Genomic DNA, 18,934 nt, shown 5'->3' with positions numbered 1-18,934 from the left:
CCCTTTTCTAGTTTTCAAATCTATGGAATTTTCGTTAGAATCTATGTATGTTTCATTCAAATTAATGAACAATGTGCTTCTTTCGCTATTTGGTCATTCGATTTGGCGCAACACGAGTTTCTGACAACGCGACGGTGTACTTTTAGCATTCTAATTCATTTGTAGCATTTAAATTAGCACTTTGTGCACTTAAATTGATGGTCAATATACATTTCTCGTTTATTACACACTTTTCATAGCTCATTCTTTTTCTTTCAAGATTGTTTTTCATGTGTATTTCATCATATTTCATTTTCTTGCATTTATACACTTATACTTATTAGATTTATCTGATATTCATCAGCATTTAAGTTTGATTGTTAAGAAGAAAAAAATGACTTCCATCTACGGACCTGATGGTCTCAGTATATTTGTAAATGTTCATGTAAGGAAGTTGTTTGTCTTATGTTTCATCATAAATTTATCATATCATCATAATTTCATTATGGAAGAAGGGTACAATATTTTGACTGAGGTAGGGACTAGAGTCAACCATTTGAACGTGATTCATTATTTAGCCATGTCTTTAGCCATCGATCTGCTGGCGGGCAAGTAAACTATGAAACTCTTTAAGAAAAACAGAGGGTTGTGCTGGGTATAAGAGACGATGTGAATTACTTTTGTAAAATTCGGAGTCTGTAGTAAAAAGGGGCGATTAAGGGTACCCCCACCTTTTCCGGGTATATGAACATGTCCGTGCAGAAATGCCATATCCCTTGATTTCGTCCCTTCTTTACTCTATGTCTGACTACACCCCATCTGCATTGTCCTGAAAATAAATAAATGGAATAACAGCTCAGACCCCAATGGCAAATCGTGCATTTTAACTGCATTATTTAAAAACTGTAAAAGTTTGTTGCAATTCTTCCCCCGAACATTCCTAACTTGAATAAAAATATTACGAATACGAAAGACAGGTGTTAATTTGAATGATAAAAATTACGCTTCGATAAGTGAATATTAATTTGAATGCTAGTTGAGCAGTTTCTAAATTGAATGACAGATCTATGAAACCCTTTGACCAAAATCCTAAATTAAATACAAAAACTGGAAAATTGAATGATAATTGGCATTGCAAAGCCGATCTGCGCTAACTTAAATGCAAAGTAAATGAATTCGAATGACAAACACGTGCATTTGACCGGGAAATCCAATAAAACCAATTTCCCAGTAATATATTATAGTATACAAATAATTCATGTTTGTGAGTTCATTAGTGAATATGCACTGCGCACGTATTAAGTTACTATCGGACAATGGACTTGACTTGTCAAAGTCATTATCAGGCTCATAAACAGAGTGTAGTCTATATCACTGTTTATATACACGAGCTTCAAAACTTGAATAATTACATTTATAAAACGGGTCGGCAATGTGGTAATAAAGTCAAGATAAAAGCAACAAAACCAATCAAATTGCCAAGAGTCGTACAGTTATGAAGGCCATCATTTGCTTTATTGATTAATATCAAATAAGCGGGCAGTCAAACAGTTTAATACGCGTCACAGTGCATGCATCATTGTCCTTTCATTTGAAACTGCGTGTATTTTGTCACGTCTTAATAGTGTTCCCACCAGGAATACGCTTAGGCGCATCTCAGCCACTTTTTAATGGGAATATTTGTTTGCACTGTACGAGTGGTAGGAAAGTCTGATGCATGGTCATGTGTTGTCTTTTGACCAATTAAATTGCATTCTAGAACCCGTTTTATAATCATAATTATGTTATAATATCTTATTACATTCCTTGTATCGTTTGCTATCATAAAGTTATCTGTAAAATATGATTGTCTTTCAAACTGCATAATACAAATTATCCCTACAGAAAGTGAGATGTCATACCTTAACAAAATTATAATAAAGGACATTTAAACCAATAAATTCTTTTACACTTTTTATCATTCTGTAACTGTTAATGCAATAAACAAACATGGCATGAAAAGTACCATTAATTTTTTAAGATAAGTAAAATTGATTTAATTACATTAGCAAATTACACTAATAATTCTACACTGATCAAATTTACCCACATGATGTAAAGAAAAGTAATTTTCATATATAGAAAAGAAAAACACTTAATAGAATTAAATTATTCATGTCATGTTTATAATCATACACATAAATCTAAAGTGAACTGTTAAGAATAATTGGATTACCGTAATCTAGAATGGTCTTAAAGATAAAATTTATTAAAAAAATAAACCTCTGCGATCAATTCGACATCAATTTTCCATGAGCTTTTAAAATGATTCATAAAGAATAATTGAATTGATTAATCTCTCCTCATGATCGTATTTACGTAAATTTGCCATGGATGTATTATAGTAACTTGTAGAGATTAGTTTGATAAAGCATCTAGTCTGAAATCCATAAGGCCCATATTCTACTAAAATTGGGCTTTAGCTTTCGTTCAACTTATTAAAGTATAAGCTTTCCTTTGTTAAAAGTGATCTTAGACCTAGGGTTGGCTTTAACTGAATTAGTACAAATGGACCAATGTCTTTGCAATTGTTTTGACGTAAATTTGCTTTGGGCTTTATAGTGATTGGACGTATGAGTATAATTTTGTTTAACTCTCTCGAATTGTCTTATAGATGAAATCAATAAAACTTGAAACTCGAGTTTTGCCTGATGGCGAGTATGCTTCGCCACAGGTTAATCCCCAGCTAGTGATGCCATAGATAGTCCAGCGACCATTCACCTCCTGTACCAGTGGACCCCCACTATCACCCTAAATGGGGAAAAAAGGGAATGAGTGATGACAAATATATATTCTGTTTGAAGTTATATCATAGATATATAGGTACTGTTACACGACAGATTTATTTGCCTTCTGAGTTCGCTTTTGTTACTGGCTATGAGTAGAGCAAAGTGACACACCAAATGAAACTCTTTCATTTGAAGAAGTTCAAAAAAAATTACAAAATGATGATAACATTGGCCTGAAATGGTGTGACGATTACATATCTCAGTGGTGCCATGAGACTGGTTTCTTCTGAAGGGGTGGGGATAGGGGCATACAAAATGAAAATAAATTTGAGCCACAACAAAAAGGCAGATATTTGTTCTACCGGTATATCAATATTGATGCTATATACTTTCATTTGGTGCCGTATTCCTTTTGGTTCTGTATTCTTCTGCAGGCATGGCATGGTATGTATTTTTTTATCTAAAAAACTAGGGTGGACTCATCAGTTCAGTGATGTTGATTTTTTTTTTAACACCACAAAAGTTTTGATCACCATAAATTGCATTAGATATTTGTCATGGACTGTTGGTCTGCTTCGAAACAAATGGATGTAGATTATTGAAAATAACAATAAAAAAAGTTTGAAAATACATGTATGTTGTATGAAGGACAGTATGACTTACAGTGCAAGCAGACTGATATCCAGTATCGTACATAGTACAGAACATTGACGGGAAAACACGTAAGATATTTGTCAGAGGTCTCTGACATATGTTGTTTGGTATCACAGGTGCTCTGGCCTTCTGCAGATTACGAGGTGAGGGCCCTTCAAAAATGAAAGAAAAACGGTTGAAATATATTTGAATTGAGCATAGATGGTAATGCAGATAAAAGAAACCAAATAATAGAAAAACAGAAGACAAAATGTGATTGCGTCTCCAATATGCCTCTGTTACGATCATGGTTTGAATTTTGAATAGCCTATAGATACATGTTAATTGATCTTCATGACCTTTGACCCGACTATACCAAGGTATGATCACTTGTCTCCATACAGCGATACAGATTAGTTCAATACAAATGTTAAGTTCCCAGCTAAAACAGCTTTGAAATAGTTGATATGGTGATGACAAAGTTATTTAATTACATGTATACTAGACGACTTGATGACCTTGACCTTCTTAACCCATGACTTCTGAATTCTCAAATCCTGTTTTGTTTGAGATAGGAGCAACCCGGTTCCAGTAGGCAATGGGTTTACCCAAAAGATCCAATCATTTTGTTTCACTATATACCAAGTTTGAAGTTCCTCTAAAGGCTTGTTCAGATATGGCACAGTTAAATCATTTTAATTAACACTGTCATTATGTTAAAGGTGCTATGATTTTCCAATCCCCCCATTTATCTCTCCAGGCTTTAAAGACAATCTGTCCCTTTTGCAGCCAACATCAAATTCTGTAGAACTTTGCAGGAATTATGAATATGTCATGTATGTCCAATCTGTGAAATTTAAACGTAAGCAGTGTCCTAGTATTCAAATTATGCAAGGAAACCTGTTTACTTGCTAGACTTCACTGTCAGACACTATTGAGTGACTGACTGGCTTTTTTCTTCTTTGGTAATAACATACATAAAATGAGCTGAAAAGGGTACATGAGCATTTGTCTACATCATACCCACTTCTTGTAATGGCCAAAATTTAACTGATTGAATATTTGCATACGGTACAAGAGTCTGAAAATCAGACTTTTTAAGGAAACAAGTGTTATTTTTCCACAAAAAGACATTTTTAAGCCCTTCCGTTTTGAGGGAAGTTTTTCAAATGCCATTGGAATTTAACCTTTTCATCTTTTTGGCTTCCAAATAGGACATAGTAGGCCTACCTTTAAAGGGCAATCCAACATTTGTAATATGTTCATTTGTATGAAAGCATAAAAATAAGAGAAACAAAATGGTGAAAGTTAAAAATATTTGGACCAATGATAAGAGTTATGAATTTTAAATTATGAGATAACTGAATCTATGTGAATCTCAAAATTGGCTATTTGGTCAGAGCATTTTCAGGTAGCCACGGACAACTCTCACATTTATAGTGTACAAAAATATCATTGAGAAGTGCCTTCTCCCTTGGGGCAAACCTAAACGTATATTATGCTACACGTTCCTCGAACATACACCAAAGCTGGCGACAATGCTTTCCATGCATGTGCTCCTCGACTCTGGAATGATCTTCCACGTTTTGTTTGATTATCACGTTTGCTGGATGTCTTCCGAAAATGCCTCAAAACTCTCCTCTTTGACCATGATCAACAATAGATTCTTTGATATCTTTTATGTAAAGCGCTGTGAAACAACATTTAGTTTGTGAGAGTGCTATAGAAATGACTTTATTGTATTGTATTGTATTATGGACAGCATATTATTATAGGTCCTCTGAAAAGAAAAGACCCTCCCGAGTCATAATTTTGAAAAAAAATGACCCATTTTATGTGTTGAAACAAATAGGGAAAATTGTCAGCATGGGACTATATAAATTTAGCCAATTTTGTAGTGCACATATATGTAGTGATTTAAACTTCCAAAAATTACATTAGCCAGTATTCATTTTTATCTGTGATATGAACAACGTATCTCAGAAAGCTGTAGAAAGTGTGATTATAATCCTACCTCCTCTCTCGCCAAAGCTTCCCCATCCTGTAAACGTGATATAGGAACCCACTTCAGGAAGATAATCCCCTGGAGGGGGCAGACACACGGGCTGGACAGCATCCGTGAAATTGAGCGGAGTTGATAGCTTGAGGAGAGCGATATCATTTTCAAGTGAATATGAGTTATACAGCGGGTGTATAAATATCTCGGATACTTCATGGACCTGCCCTGCTGTATCATAAGTAAGCGTTCCTGCTTGAATTTGAAATGGAGAGTACCGGTAGAAGTCTTCCCTGCACAAAGAAAAACAAACATGATTCAAGGAAAAATGTTCTCAAGAGCAACTGTATACCTATTATTGTGCCTTTTAAAAATCATGTTCTGATTATAATAATAATTGGATTTAAATAGCACCTTTTCCAGAGGATAAAAAGGTGCTATCCCTTATTAGTCAATCAACAAAGTAAGAAGAATTGTAGAGGTGTGTTTTCATGCGTCTCCCAGAAGCAATAATATCACAGGCATTCCGCTGAGATTTGATGTTCAGCCTGCGATCAACATCTGACTTCCTCTTGCATCAATGTCTCTCTGCAAATCATCATCCACGTCGAGCTTCAATCAAAAATACGAATACAGTGCAAACAATTAATGCCCAAGTTACTGATCCATGTTCGAATCTAAACTGGTGCATGTACAAAGTGGCTTTGGAAGCTCATTTGGAGTAAGTGGTAACATCACACAAATGTTGCCTAGAGTGCAACAGTATAAAAAACGCTGTTATAGCTTACACGCAGTGTGCTGCAGTGAGGATCCAATCATTGGCAATGATACTTGCACCACATATAAATCGAAAACCGTTCGCGTAGAGGGCAACTTGCCATGGGGCTTCTCCCAGGATGGTAACCTCTGATCCGTGTGTGACACGATGTACGTCCAGGGCAGGGCGCAGCCCACACTCTTCTGGGAGAACTATAAATAAAGCAACGCAAAAGGAGGTTTTTTGTGAATGACTTACAGGAAACTAGACTCACACACCATCAAAGTACATTAAGCATTTTTTTTTTATTCCTTTATAACAAGTTCTCCTTTTCACTTATCATTGGACTATTATAATTATGTCAATGAACATTTTATAACTTCATTTCACGTTTTCTTGTATTTTAACAATTACAAATTAAATTGAATTGAATTGAAGTGTTCTATGTCAAATGAAATGAACATTAATCTTGATATAGTGGACATACAGTACCATTCTCTTGGTCCACTTTGCAGAAGGGGCCTGTTTTGTGAAGGGAATAATGCTTGTTAATGCGATATCATGGGACTATGAATAATTGTAATGATATCTCACTCTTTGTGAATTGCATCGCAGTATTGATCATTTGAGAAGGGTATCTATATGCTCTCATATTCCAAATGTACCCAAAGGAAAAGGTAGCTCTATTTGTATCAAATAACTTAGTCACATGTGTGCATGCATATCTCTGCATGCCCTTCAACAATTTCCAATGAAAAGTTCACATCAATCGTGCAAAAATTGTAAATATCCAAAGTCCCATATTACACTATTTACTACATAATCGTCCATTCAGGATGCCTCCTAAATTTGTCTTCAAAAGTGTAACAGCATTACTAGTATTCAGTGTAGCATTCTAAAGAACATGAATTTTTATGACTTACTAGGGTGGTTGCAATTTCTTTCATCATTTCCATCAATGCACTGTTTTTCTCCGTCACAAATAGCATTACTGCTGATGTTCACACGGCCCTCACTGCACAGAAGTGGGCCTCCTATTATCATAGAAACATGAAAAGAATTGGCATGGAAACGCTGTTATACACATCTTATTTTTAGAGTTTATAGCAAAAATATCCACACAAACTTTCCGGAAGACGATTATTTTTGTTGACTACCAAAACTTTGTGCAAATCCTTCTCCTCAATGCATTCGAAAAAGTTTCATGCTTTTTTAAAAACAATTTATAACTTATAAGTTGTTTTAAAAAAGCATGAAACTTTTTCGAATGCATTTCATTTTCCATTTTATCATTCCAACACGTGGACCTATAGTTTTCCATAATATTTGCAGATAAATAAAACTATGTACATGTATATACATGTTGGATATGTATAAATCTATAATAATAATACACTAAGGCTCCGCGGGGGGCGCGACGTCTCCGCGAGCCTTTGTATTCTATTGTTTTTTAATGAGATCACCGACCGAAGTTGGTGCAGTTATCTCCTCCTGAACACTCCCCTCGGGATACCCGTGCCCGGTGCCATCGTCCGCGGGAGAGTCTACTCTGTGGAATTGGCTATACTCCGCCCGAGGTCCTCCTCCGTGTCGACGTCCAGGGCGAAAACAGACGCGATATGCATAATGCAGGATATGCGTGACGACAGAGATACCTCATGGATATTCAACATTACATCCGTAGACACACGACCGATGACTATCCACTCACATTAAGTTGCGTATTAAATGCACTATGCACAGGGTCGGGATTACCCAGAGTAAAGCGTCTTGCTATAAGATGTGCTTTGTAGTAGCTGTATCAAACAGACACACAATTAGATGACCATCAACTCACATTATGTTACGTATTAAATGCTCTATGCAAAGGGCAGGATAACCCCCGAGTAAGCCATCTTACTATAGGGTGTGCTTTGTACTCGCTGCACAAGCCAGAGAGATACACGGGGCTAATTCCCGTCGACGTCCAAACTTAGAGACCTATTTCCATCATGATTGCCGCGATTTTGATATAGTTTTCGTGAATGGAGGTATGAAATCAAAGCTTATTTTGTGATTATTACGGCCATTTATACTTAATTTTGATTATCATTTTCTAAAGGAAAGTTTTCACAAGAAAACCATTGGACTGACAGTTCAGTCGCAAGCTAACTTCAGTCAACACATACAGTATACACGGTGCTGCGGCTGGGTCGCTTTGACCAAGACTGAGCTGCGCTAGAGTCGAAGAGTTTGGGGGGCCAAGCAGGCCAATATTCGTACAACTATATAACTACACATACGTCTATCCATCCATCGAAGAACCCGTCAACACAACAGCGTGCGGGCCGAAGTGGCAAAAATTTGTTTCTTATCTTTACAGTAAATTACAAGAAAGCATTGAATAAGGTTATGAATTGTACATTTGCATATTAATAGTTCAATATATCAACCATGCAGACAGAAGCATGTGACTTCATGCATTGCAAAACAATCAGTTGCGTAATGAGTAAAATTGTTTGGGGGGGGGGGGGGGTGCAGAAAAAAAATCGGCATCACCATGCACCATTCTTGCATGTTACATGAAGGCTCCAAGAAACATTTTTGAAAGTGGGGGGGGGGGGGGGGGGGGGGTCAGTTAGATCGCAGCGGGTTGAGTGCATATAGGCGTGGGGTCCACAGGTTTCAAGGGGCCATAAACCCCCGAAAGCTCGGGGGTTTTAGGCGTTTAATTAGGGTCAGATGAGCATATTTTTAATACTTTATTTGTGACACTTGCGGGTTACTAATTGGCATGGGGTCAATACGTAGTGTTGCGTACCAACTAGGCTGGCCTACGTTACTATATGCTGAGGGACGGAAAGGGGTACGCAAGATGAACGAAAACAATTCAACATGTTTAATTTTTTTCGCGTAGTTTCGGCGTAGAAACTTGACGCAGAAAGTACGCCTTTTTACGCAACACTACGCTACATGCCTACGCAACAGTACGCTACCCTACGCCAGATCGACAAAGCAGTAAAAGCTTTCCACACAGTAAGCAACCATAAGCAAACCTGTACGCCAGCCTACGCATAACCTACGCAGGGACTATTTTCCCATTAATACGCAGCCTAATTCCTGCGTAGTCGGTACGCCACACTACGAAGTTCCAGTGGCTTAAAGAATAACTACCGGTACAGTTGGATCGTTTTTTTTTTTTTTTATATAAGGCCAAATTTAAAAAAAAAACATGTTTAGCGTCCTGTTTTTTCGAAAAATGGGAAGGAGGAGACCCTTTTTTTTTTCTCTTTCTTTCAAAATGGCCGCTCCGTACATTTTCCCTGACATTCGGGCTATTTTTCAAGATGGCGGCCGACATTTTTTTTTTTTTTTTTTTTAAAATCAGAAATAAATTTTAGCAGTGCTTTTCATGTTTGTTTTCTTTCAAAAAATTCAAAAAAAATTCAAAAAAAAAAAAAAAAAAAAAATAGGAGGCGGCCCCCAAAAAGGAAGCGGGCGGGGACGCTGTTTTTTTACCTTTCGAAAAAAACAAACAAAAAAAAACAACAAATTAAACAAATTAAAAAAAAAAATTGGAGGCGGCCCCCAAAAAGGAAGCGGCGGGGACGTTAAACATGTATATTTTTTTGATGGCCTGAATGGCAAATAAAGTTCTTGGTGGTTTTAATTTAGACAGTCTCTATATATCTATTTACACCCCCCCCCCCCCCCCTCTAGAATCCCGCGGATTTCCGCAGGTCCTGCTAGTACAAACATATAATGTCATAAAAGTAATAACAACAAGTACAACTTTACAACATTAAACAAATAGTAGAACTGATAAACAAGACAGGTAGAGCTCTTTAGCAGCAATCAAAAGCCGATTTCACTACAAAGTAAACCCTTTTTAAATGCTGACTTTTCCTTCTATGTAAGTATGAAATAATAATGGCTTCGTGTATGATAAAACGCATCAGCACGATCATAAAGACTTGTGAGCATTTACTATAACATATATATAATTCACACATGGCATTTATGCGATATACCATTGGGTATTACTGAAATTAACCTTCAGTTGATTTCCGAAATTCTTTGCTATCGTATAATTGTTGGACAAAGTTAATTTTGAATACAATGGCAGCACACGAGGCTTATTCTTTTTCTAAATACATGTACTTACCTACGATGTGAGCAGGTCTAAGTTCAAGTTCAAATGCTGCATCCGTGGACTCATATGAGTGTAGGTGAACCCACAACGCTTCTGATTCAAAAAGCAACTCCAACAGTGGTGAGTAAGGAGACAAGACCACGGCCCGTGTTTCAGTAAGGCTATCATCCAATCCTAGTCCTATGACCAATGAGCTCATCTTGCCCAATTGAATCATGCGGACCTGGACCGCGTAACCGCTGAGGCCTCTCGTGTTTGTGATCCGCCATGTAGCATCAACAGTGTGATCAGAGTAGGCCAGTTGGTATGTTAGGTTCTTCCAGGCTTCAGATGAGAGTTCAATATCTACGGAAGAAATAAGAGACAGTTTTAAATTTTGTGATGGGCAGCGTGGGGCAGGGACACCTCTCTTACGATTTTGACAGCAGGGCCAGGGGCGGATCAAGAATTTTCCAGTAGGAGGGGGGGGGGGGGGGGGGGGGGCGTGAATTGTACGAAATTTTGAGCGCGATCGAAGCTTTTACGGCTTGCAGTCCGGGGAAATTTTGAACATTAAGATGCTTTATGGCACATTCTGAGGCATTTCTGAATGAGTAAACTGAACATTTATTCACGTATTTAAAAAAAACTAGATGGATCTTTGACTGTTCGCAGTCGAAAATGATCTCTCCGCTAAAAAGAGCAATTTTTAAAATCTAAGTTTGATTGTAATCCATTAATAGGTTCTCAGGATATCGTGATTACGAGCTATTTTTCATAAACATGTATGACCCTTCGATCTTTAACCTCATGACCTGTAAAAATCTAATCAGTTCATTGGCTTTGCAAGATACATAGGCCTACATGTCCTGAGTTTGTTAGTAATTTGTCAGTTCTGATCACGGGAACGGAATGGGAACAGGGCGTACAGACGGACATACATGTACAACCAAAAACATAATGCCTCAGGCTACTACATTGCAGAGGCATACAAAATTTAGAAGTTAAAAGGGGGAGGGGCATGCACTCCCACGCTCCACCTGGATTCGCCCCTGAGGGCAGCTAGGAAGCATGATAATTCTACTAATAGGATTTTGGCTGTAAAATGTGGAAAATATATCCTATAAAATTTGTTCACATATTGATCTTACCTACTAGCTAATCCCATCAATTGAATTAAAGTGATCATTATCTGTTGTAGGTCAGTAGGGGTCAGGGTTTGATATCAGTATAGAAGTCTACCCTGATATTAAGTTGGTTTAATTGAAGCAGGAAAATGAGAGAAACAGGTCAGTGAAAGTTTGAGCAAAAACTGATTAAAAATAAGAAAGTTTTGAACTTTAGAAGGTGCAATCAATCACACACAAATTGGCAACTCTGTGACATTTCTTGAGAGTTCCTCTCCCATTTGCCCTGAGCTAAAAACTTATAAATTTTTGATCATATATTCATCCTAAATAATTATTGCATATATGTTTTTTATTATATCCTGCATCAAAAATTTGTTGACTTTTGATTGGTTGAAAGCTCGTCACATGACCAGAAATATTTGACCTATTTTTAGAAAGTAATATATATATATGAGAGTACTATTTTGGTTTACTATTTGGGAGTTGAGAAAAAAATTTGAATTTTTTTTTGGAATTGAATCAATTTTTTTTTCAAATCTTAATTTAATGAAAACAAAATATTTTAAAACTTTTTAGATAAAATTTGACATTTTTTTTGTTCTAAATTTTTTTTCCCAAAAATGATTTAAAAAAAAAAAAAAAAATTTATACCATGCCTTCTATTCGAGGTACGGTTAAACTATGGGCCTCGGTGACTCCAAAAGTACCATTTGCTTTGGGGCTGCACCCCTCAGCAAATAGTACTATTGGAGTCACCTCTTGTGCATAGTTTTAACCAGAACCTCTCAAGGCAGTGTATATTTGTATAATATACAACCCCTACATGAAACAAATATGTTCTGTCATGAATAACAAACAAATATGAAAGTTATAATTTTCTGTACAAAGCAAATTGTAGAGGAGCTTGTATGATTTGTTACAGTGTTGCCCATTTGTGTTTTACTGATGAAAACTTTAAGTTTTCATCAGTTGAATATCAGTTGAATATAAAAATTTACCGGTGCTCCCGGTAATTTTTTGGGGATAAATTTCAAATAGCGCCTACGGACGTACAATGGTTGTTGGGACTATGAAAATCTCAGAACATGTAGTTGTGATATATTTTCCAAACGGGAATAGCTAATCGGTCTATTTTAGTCAAGAAAATTGTTTTATAGCTTAATTAATATATTGACCTTGAGAGGGAGCTATACAACATAAAGATTTAATTATTCACAATTTCATAACTTTAGACACGATTTCAACCGCGACAACAATCACTCAATATTGTAAGATTGCATATGCTTCCAATATGTTCATTTGAACCAATTTCATGACCCCATACCAAAACTTTGTATTACCTTTAATATTAGGGTGGACTTCGCCTTTAAAGGTACTATGTCCCTTTTGCAGCCAACCTCAAATTCTGTAGAACTTTGCAGGAATTATGAATATGTCATGTATGTCCTATCTGTGAAATTTAAACGTTAGCAGTGTCCTCATATTCAAATTATGCAAGGAAACCCGTTTACTTGCTAGACTTCACTGTCAGACACTATTGAGTGACTGACTGGCTTTTTTTCTTCTTTGGTAATAACATACATGAAAAGAGTTGTAAAGGGTACATGAGCATTTGTCTACATCAATAACCCACTTCTTGTGATGGCCAAGATTAAACTGATTGAATCTTTGCGCAGCATAAAACGTATGACCATTCAGTACAATTGTCTGAAAATCAAGACTATTACTTTTGGGCTCTATAGCCCTAAAGTCGATTTGACAACTAATAGTCGTTATTTTCCCACTTGAAGACATTTTCAAGCCCAACCTTTTTTAGGGAAATTCTAAATTAGTATTATCTTTCAAATGCAGTTGGAATTTAACTTTTTCATTTTTTTTTGGCCTGCAAATGGGACATAGTACCTTTAGTAGGAATATAAGTAATTCTGGGAAAATAAGATCAACAAAGTAACATCTTTACAGGAAGGTCCATTCTATTTAATTTTTGTGTGTCCCATACATCCCATAGAATCACGAATTATGACGGAGTCAAAATAAAAATAAAACATTTCCTTGACATTTGATGTGATCTTAACTACAGTAAAGGCTACCATTTTAGTAAATTCTCCAGGTACACTAAACCACTTGTTATGGTCAGAAATGTATGAAAAAAATACGTTGCAAGTTGCAATTGAGGTAATATAATAGTAATAATAGTAAGGTAATGGTTTATTCATTGAGAAATTCAATAATTTACGGCCAGTTGGCCTAATCACAGATTTATTGATAAAGTAAAAAGAATATATAAACTTGGAATTTACCATAATTGTCACACTCATGTTCATCGTCGCCTGATGGGCAGTCTGATATGTGATCACACTTTTTATCTGCTGGAATAACCGACAAATCTGAACACTCAAAGGATTCACCTTAAAGACAAAAAGAAGAAGCAATTGGTTGATGGACTTTCATGTTAAGAAATGAGTTTGAGATTGAGATTGAGTTTATTTACAACAAAAATAATAACAAGTAAAACATAATATATCAAGTATAATTACATAAAATATAACAATATAACACAATATAAATAACATTACACATGAATAAGATTTGTAAAACATTGTTTTACAAAGTATGTTATATAGTATATACAAATGAAATACAATATTATGTGTACACTTTTGTTGTTAAAGGGGGTACCAGAAGTTAGCACAAGTGCTAGTCGAGTCTGGTTCCCTGTCTTTTGCAAGAATTTTAAAACTAGTTTTTAATATACTATATTACATATATTTATACATGTAACATAAACTATATATATAATGAAAGTAAACAAGGAAATAGAATAGTCATTTTGAAATATTCCTTACTTAATATATACATGTAAGTCAAATGTATGTCGAATTCCGTATCAGAACAAAAAATAAATGAAAAATACATCGTTATCTAATGTGACGATCTTTTTAGAAATTCTCTAATCTGAGATTTCTTTATTGCCATTTTAGGAAGTCTCAACTTTTGTTAAACTCAAAGTATTTAGATGTTTCATTAACCCCTTCCAAAAAGCATTTTTAGATCATATTGCTCTTAAATCATATCATATACTATTCCATATTTTCACGCCCATAAATGATATTGAAAATTGACCTTGTGTGGTTTTGCATTTAGGCAGATATAGTTGTCCATGTTCTTTGCCCCTTGTGCCATATCTGTGCTCTATTACCTGACAGTATTCACTTAAGGAGCGAGGAAGATTACCATTTAATAAGTCATAGATGTAGGTTGAGACAGACAGGAAATGAAGGTTGTACATTTAAAAATAAATAAAATCTTTCGGAACAGGGGTTCCGAATGGGTACCTCTCGGGCTGAAGGGAATCATTCTCATCGCCATTTTCTGGGTAAGGAAAATACAATTCAAATTTGGTTTTGTTTGTGGTTCCCCATACTTCAATTCCATAAAAAATATGTGGCTAGATTAACGCTTTGTATAATAGTACTAACATTTTCTGTGGGACATAATAATAATACTAAGTTTTTATATAGCGCTTATTACAATCACCAAGCGCTTACAAACTTGGAGATTTTTTAGCTGTGATGCCATTACGGCGCTCTAGCATTTCAAAGAATTAATTCCTGCCAGGTACCCATTAACATCACCTGGGTTGAGTGTGGCAAATGTAGATCAATGTTTTGTCAAAGGTCATTAGTGCCGTATTCTGAAATATTTTCCACAATCAAAGACTATTATCCAAATTACAAAGTACTTTAGAACCATGCATTGCCCTCCTAAAATACTTCACTCCCTCTGAAACATTCCAATAGCAATATCCATGAAGAAAAAAATGAGAAAAAAAATAGTAATAATATTTTGGTTAATTTAATTTCCAAAAGCGTCTCATAAAACTTGTTATCAATAACGAGTTAAAATAATTCTTATAAGCTACTGAAACTGTGGCATTTGATTGGCCGAGAGCTAATTTGTCATAGAAATTTAGCATTTGTTATTGATATCAAGATTTATAGAACAGGGCCCAGTTTTCTATAAAATGTGACAGAAATACAGGAGAATTCTGAAAGCAACACCCATATTGAAATTTAAATATGATATAGTTCTAATGATTTCAGATTTATCAGCATAATTGTTAAGAACCACTTCTATACTATATAAATATATTTATCCTTATTAAAATAATTAACTTGAGAAAGCCCTTTGGGCAATATAGTGTGTGAATGTATACCTCTCTAATGAGCATCATATTTTTAATCATTCTGCCTAAACAAATATCAACATGGTTTTACTGAGAATAACTGGGCTCAGAGCATGTACAATTCAAATTATTGTATCTTTTGATTTAATTATGAACATTCATTTGTCTAGTTATTTGAGATTTTTGTTAATTTGCCTATTTAAATCACATATTTAATTCATACATATGTACATGTATACTACATGTACATGTATATACATGTATTCATATAATATATAAAGCAGGATAAAGCAGATGATAAGCTATCAGCCACATGGCTTCATCAGCTTTTTATTTTGCTAATGAAAAACACACAGCAATATAAAGCAAAACAACTTGATCTGCAAAATAAAAGCTGAAGGAGGGCAGAGGATGATTGCTTCTAAACTCAATTCTTCATTCTGTGACCTTAATCATACCCTCACACACAAACACACATTTATATATTTATATATGTACATACATATATATATATATATATATACATATGTATATATTGAAAAAAGGAAAGCTAGAGTTCTACTTGGAGTACAGGAATATACACAAATAAAAAAAAAAACAATGCTCTGTCCAGGAAGAAATTGTAAAACAATTACATGTATTTCTTGCATTTTTGTATATATATATACACATATACAGCATGATGAAGGTCTCTATAATTGATTGACAGACTTACTTTCAAATCTTGTAGAGATAAGCTGCAAGACAAAGCCTTCATAGACAACACTTGAATCTGTTGTCATTTGTAGCCAGATCTTTGTACTGTTTAGATGGATAACATAGGGGAAACTTCCGTAATCGTAGTAAGATGTGGAGGCACTGCAGAAATCAGAAGTAACTGATCGCTTCTTCCGACCATCTGACTCTGGTTCTTGGAAAGTGTCTGAAAGTGTTTTAGAGGCACTTACAGAAGACTCCGCAATGCCCTGATTTTCAATAGAGTATGTCCCGGTGAATCGGTACAGGTAATGTCCATCAAAAGTACCAACCCCGATATCCAAGAAATCATAGCCGGATTCTAAAGAGAAGACATCGAATTTCATGCGTATACCAGAGTCTCCAACTGCTCCAGTTATAGTCCAGATATAGTTTAGTCTGTTAGAGTAGCCGTTTGGATATGAAGGTGATGTCAGGTTGAAACACTCTCCTGTGTTAAGGACTACTTCATCTGTGATGAAATACAATAAAATACATAAATTGATATGTATCTTCCTCATGTTTTTTAATGACCCAATGAGGCTCATACTGTGTATCATTTCACAATTTAATTGCTGTTTCCGTCTGCATTTATTGCTTTTCCCTTCTTGAATCATATTGTTTGTCACTTAAGGATTGATAGGGCATTGTGTACATTGAAATTGGTATAATAGCTGGAAATCTGGAGAATACATAATAAAAATATATGGCAGTTTAAAAAAAAATTATTTTTAAATTAATTAAATTATTGCTAAATACTGTGAAAGAATGCTCAATGTCAATATCATCATTTCCTGGATATTGAATTGAATTTAGAGGAAGGTTTTATTATCTTTTTTTATTTTGTTACAGCCAGTGGCCCAATTGTGAAAGATTTAAAGACATTCATGATAGCGATACACAAAATGAAATGTACATACTTAGTCATTATTACACATGTCCAAATGTTTAACATGAATAAGACAATAAATGTACTTATTTTGTACAGGATGTATTATTCATTATCCAAATTGAATTTGCTGATAATCCTTTTGAAAAACATAAAAATGTCTTGTCAAGCAACAACAACAACAAAGTGCAAATACACTTTAACTCATATCCTGCCATAAGGCCACCTGCACGCTAGCTACCGTTATAGTGCTTTGTACACGCGAGCACGTATTGAGTGGCTGCTTAATTCCTGCGAGCAACCCATTGCTTCGGTGCTTTATGCATGATTGCTCGCATTCGTAATAGCAGTTATTGTTCATGCTCATTGTACTGTGCCTAGTGCTTCGCACAGGCTATCGCGTTAATCAGATTGTCTCAAAATGAACTTGGCACAGGGGGGATTTGAGGCTTGGCACAATGGGGATTAGCCCTGTGGCATTAGGCTGTATTCATTATGGCAGGATAAGAGTTAATGTATAATACATAATGTGATGTAAGCCTAAAATAAAAACTTGACTGGCTTGCACCAAAAGAGAGAAATAGTGAAATGATAGAATTGATGACATGACTATTATGAGGGCCTAGTTGATGGCATATATTGTAGTTGTAGTGTAGTGGTGGCAGTATTAGAATATGATCCGCATCATCAATACTAAACATAATTGTAAAGACTTAAGAAAATCAACCTCAGGCAATTTCAATAGACCAGTTTATTGATAGCAGATGGTAAAAATATCCCAGATCTTTTAAATATGGAGAAATATCAATTTATTTATTAATAGAATATCCACTGCCAAAGTTCTTCATGAATAACTTCTGTTTGCCCTCTTGAAAAGAATAATTCGACCTGTGTATCATACAGTGTACCTTAGGTGCATAAATGAATGATTACGTAACTTCATGAACATGTATCCTGTATTTATCTCAGTGGGTATTACAGATCTGTACAAATGACCTAGCTGTATCTGCCCATGTGCAAATAGTAGCTACAGACAGGCTAATAGCCTTTTGTGTCATCTTAAGAGATCGATGTACTTAAAGTAACATGAAAATACAACATACAACATAATCCGAAAATGATTTCTGAGGGCAAGACAATGGGATATTATCATTGCCCTTGAGTTGATTTCTTGAAAGTCTTTGTGAACCTGTTACCATATATATATGCTGCTTATGAAAACTCCCGTCATACAAAGCTGGACCTAATGCATCTCCTGTTTGATTGGGAGCTTAGGAGCATCATATAAAATGTACCAAGAGCCTCTAACTTTAGCGTTACATCATATAATCTACTATTCTAAACATAATCCCATTGCACAGGAGGCGTCATTTGACTGGCGGGGGATATCGTGATATCGTGAGGGTGACATTGTCAAAAACGTGATTGCAAGGTGAAAAGGGCAAACAATGCTTTCAAAACTAAATGGATCTACGACTGCATGCAGTCAAAAATGAAGCGGCAATTTTACAAACCAAAACCAGAGCAATTTCGAAAATTCAAGTTTGATTGTGATCCATGAGAACAGGTTATCAGAATATCGTGATTACAAACTATTTTTCATAAACATATGTATGACCCTTTGATCTTTGACCTCATGATCCTAAAATCTAGTCAGTAATTCATTGGCTCTGCAAGATTCGTACATGTTCTGAGTTGTTCTAATGATAATATAATAATAATGATACATAATGAGTCCCATGACTTTGAC

The 18,934-nt window shown here is 35.4% G+C and overlaps 1 protein-coding gene across 1 annotated transcript in view; it reads right to left on the bottom strand.

The window, feature by feature from the left end:
• Nucleotides 1-1,472: 1,472 nt before the first annotated feature.
• The window catches only part of LOC105443652, a 136,859-nt gene continuing 119,397 nt past the window's right edge, over nucleotides 1,473-18,934 (bottom strand). Inside the window, exons 71-78 of the mRNA XM_030985197.1 lie at nucleotides 16,276-16,767; nucleotides 13,675-13,782; nucleotides 10,278-10,610; nucleotides 7,057-7,167; nucleotides 6,165-6,345; nucleotides 5,395-5,669; nucleotides 3,411-3,553; nucleotides 1,473-2,769 (exon numbers count right to left, since the gene is read on the bottom strand). Of these exons, the coding sequence (XP_030841057.1) occupies nucleotides 2,608-2,769; nucleotides 3,411-3,553; nucleotides 5,395-5,669; nucleotides 6,165-6,345; nucleotides 7,057-7,167; nucleotides 10,278-10,610; nucleotides 13,675-13,782; nucleotides 16,276-16,767 (1,805 nt within the window). The 3' untranslated portion in view covers nucleotides 1,473-2,607. The remainder of the gene's footprint in view (nucleotides 2,770-3,410; nucleotides 3,554-5,394; nucleotides 5,670-6,164; nucleotides 6,346-7,056; nucleotides 7,168-10,277; nucleotides 10,611-13,674; nucleotides 13,783-16,275; nucleotides 16,768-18,934) is intronic.

Source organism: Strongylocentrotus purpuratus, unplaced genomic scaffold, assembly GCF_000002235.5.
Source record: "Strongylocentrotus purpuratus isolate Spur 01 unplaced genomic scaffold, Spur_5.0 spur5_scaffold_14, whole genome shotgun sequence".
Classification (NCBI taxonomy): Eukaryota; Metazoa; Echinodermata; class Echinoidea; order Camarodonta; family Strongylocentrotidae; genus Strongylocentrotus; species Strongylocentrotus purpuratus.
Note: the sequence above shows the minus strand (reverse complement) of the source record. Positions and strands in the feature narration are given on the sequence as shown.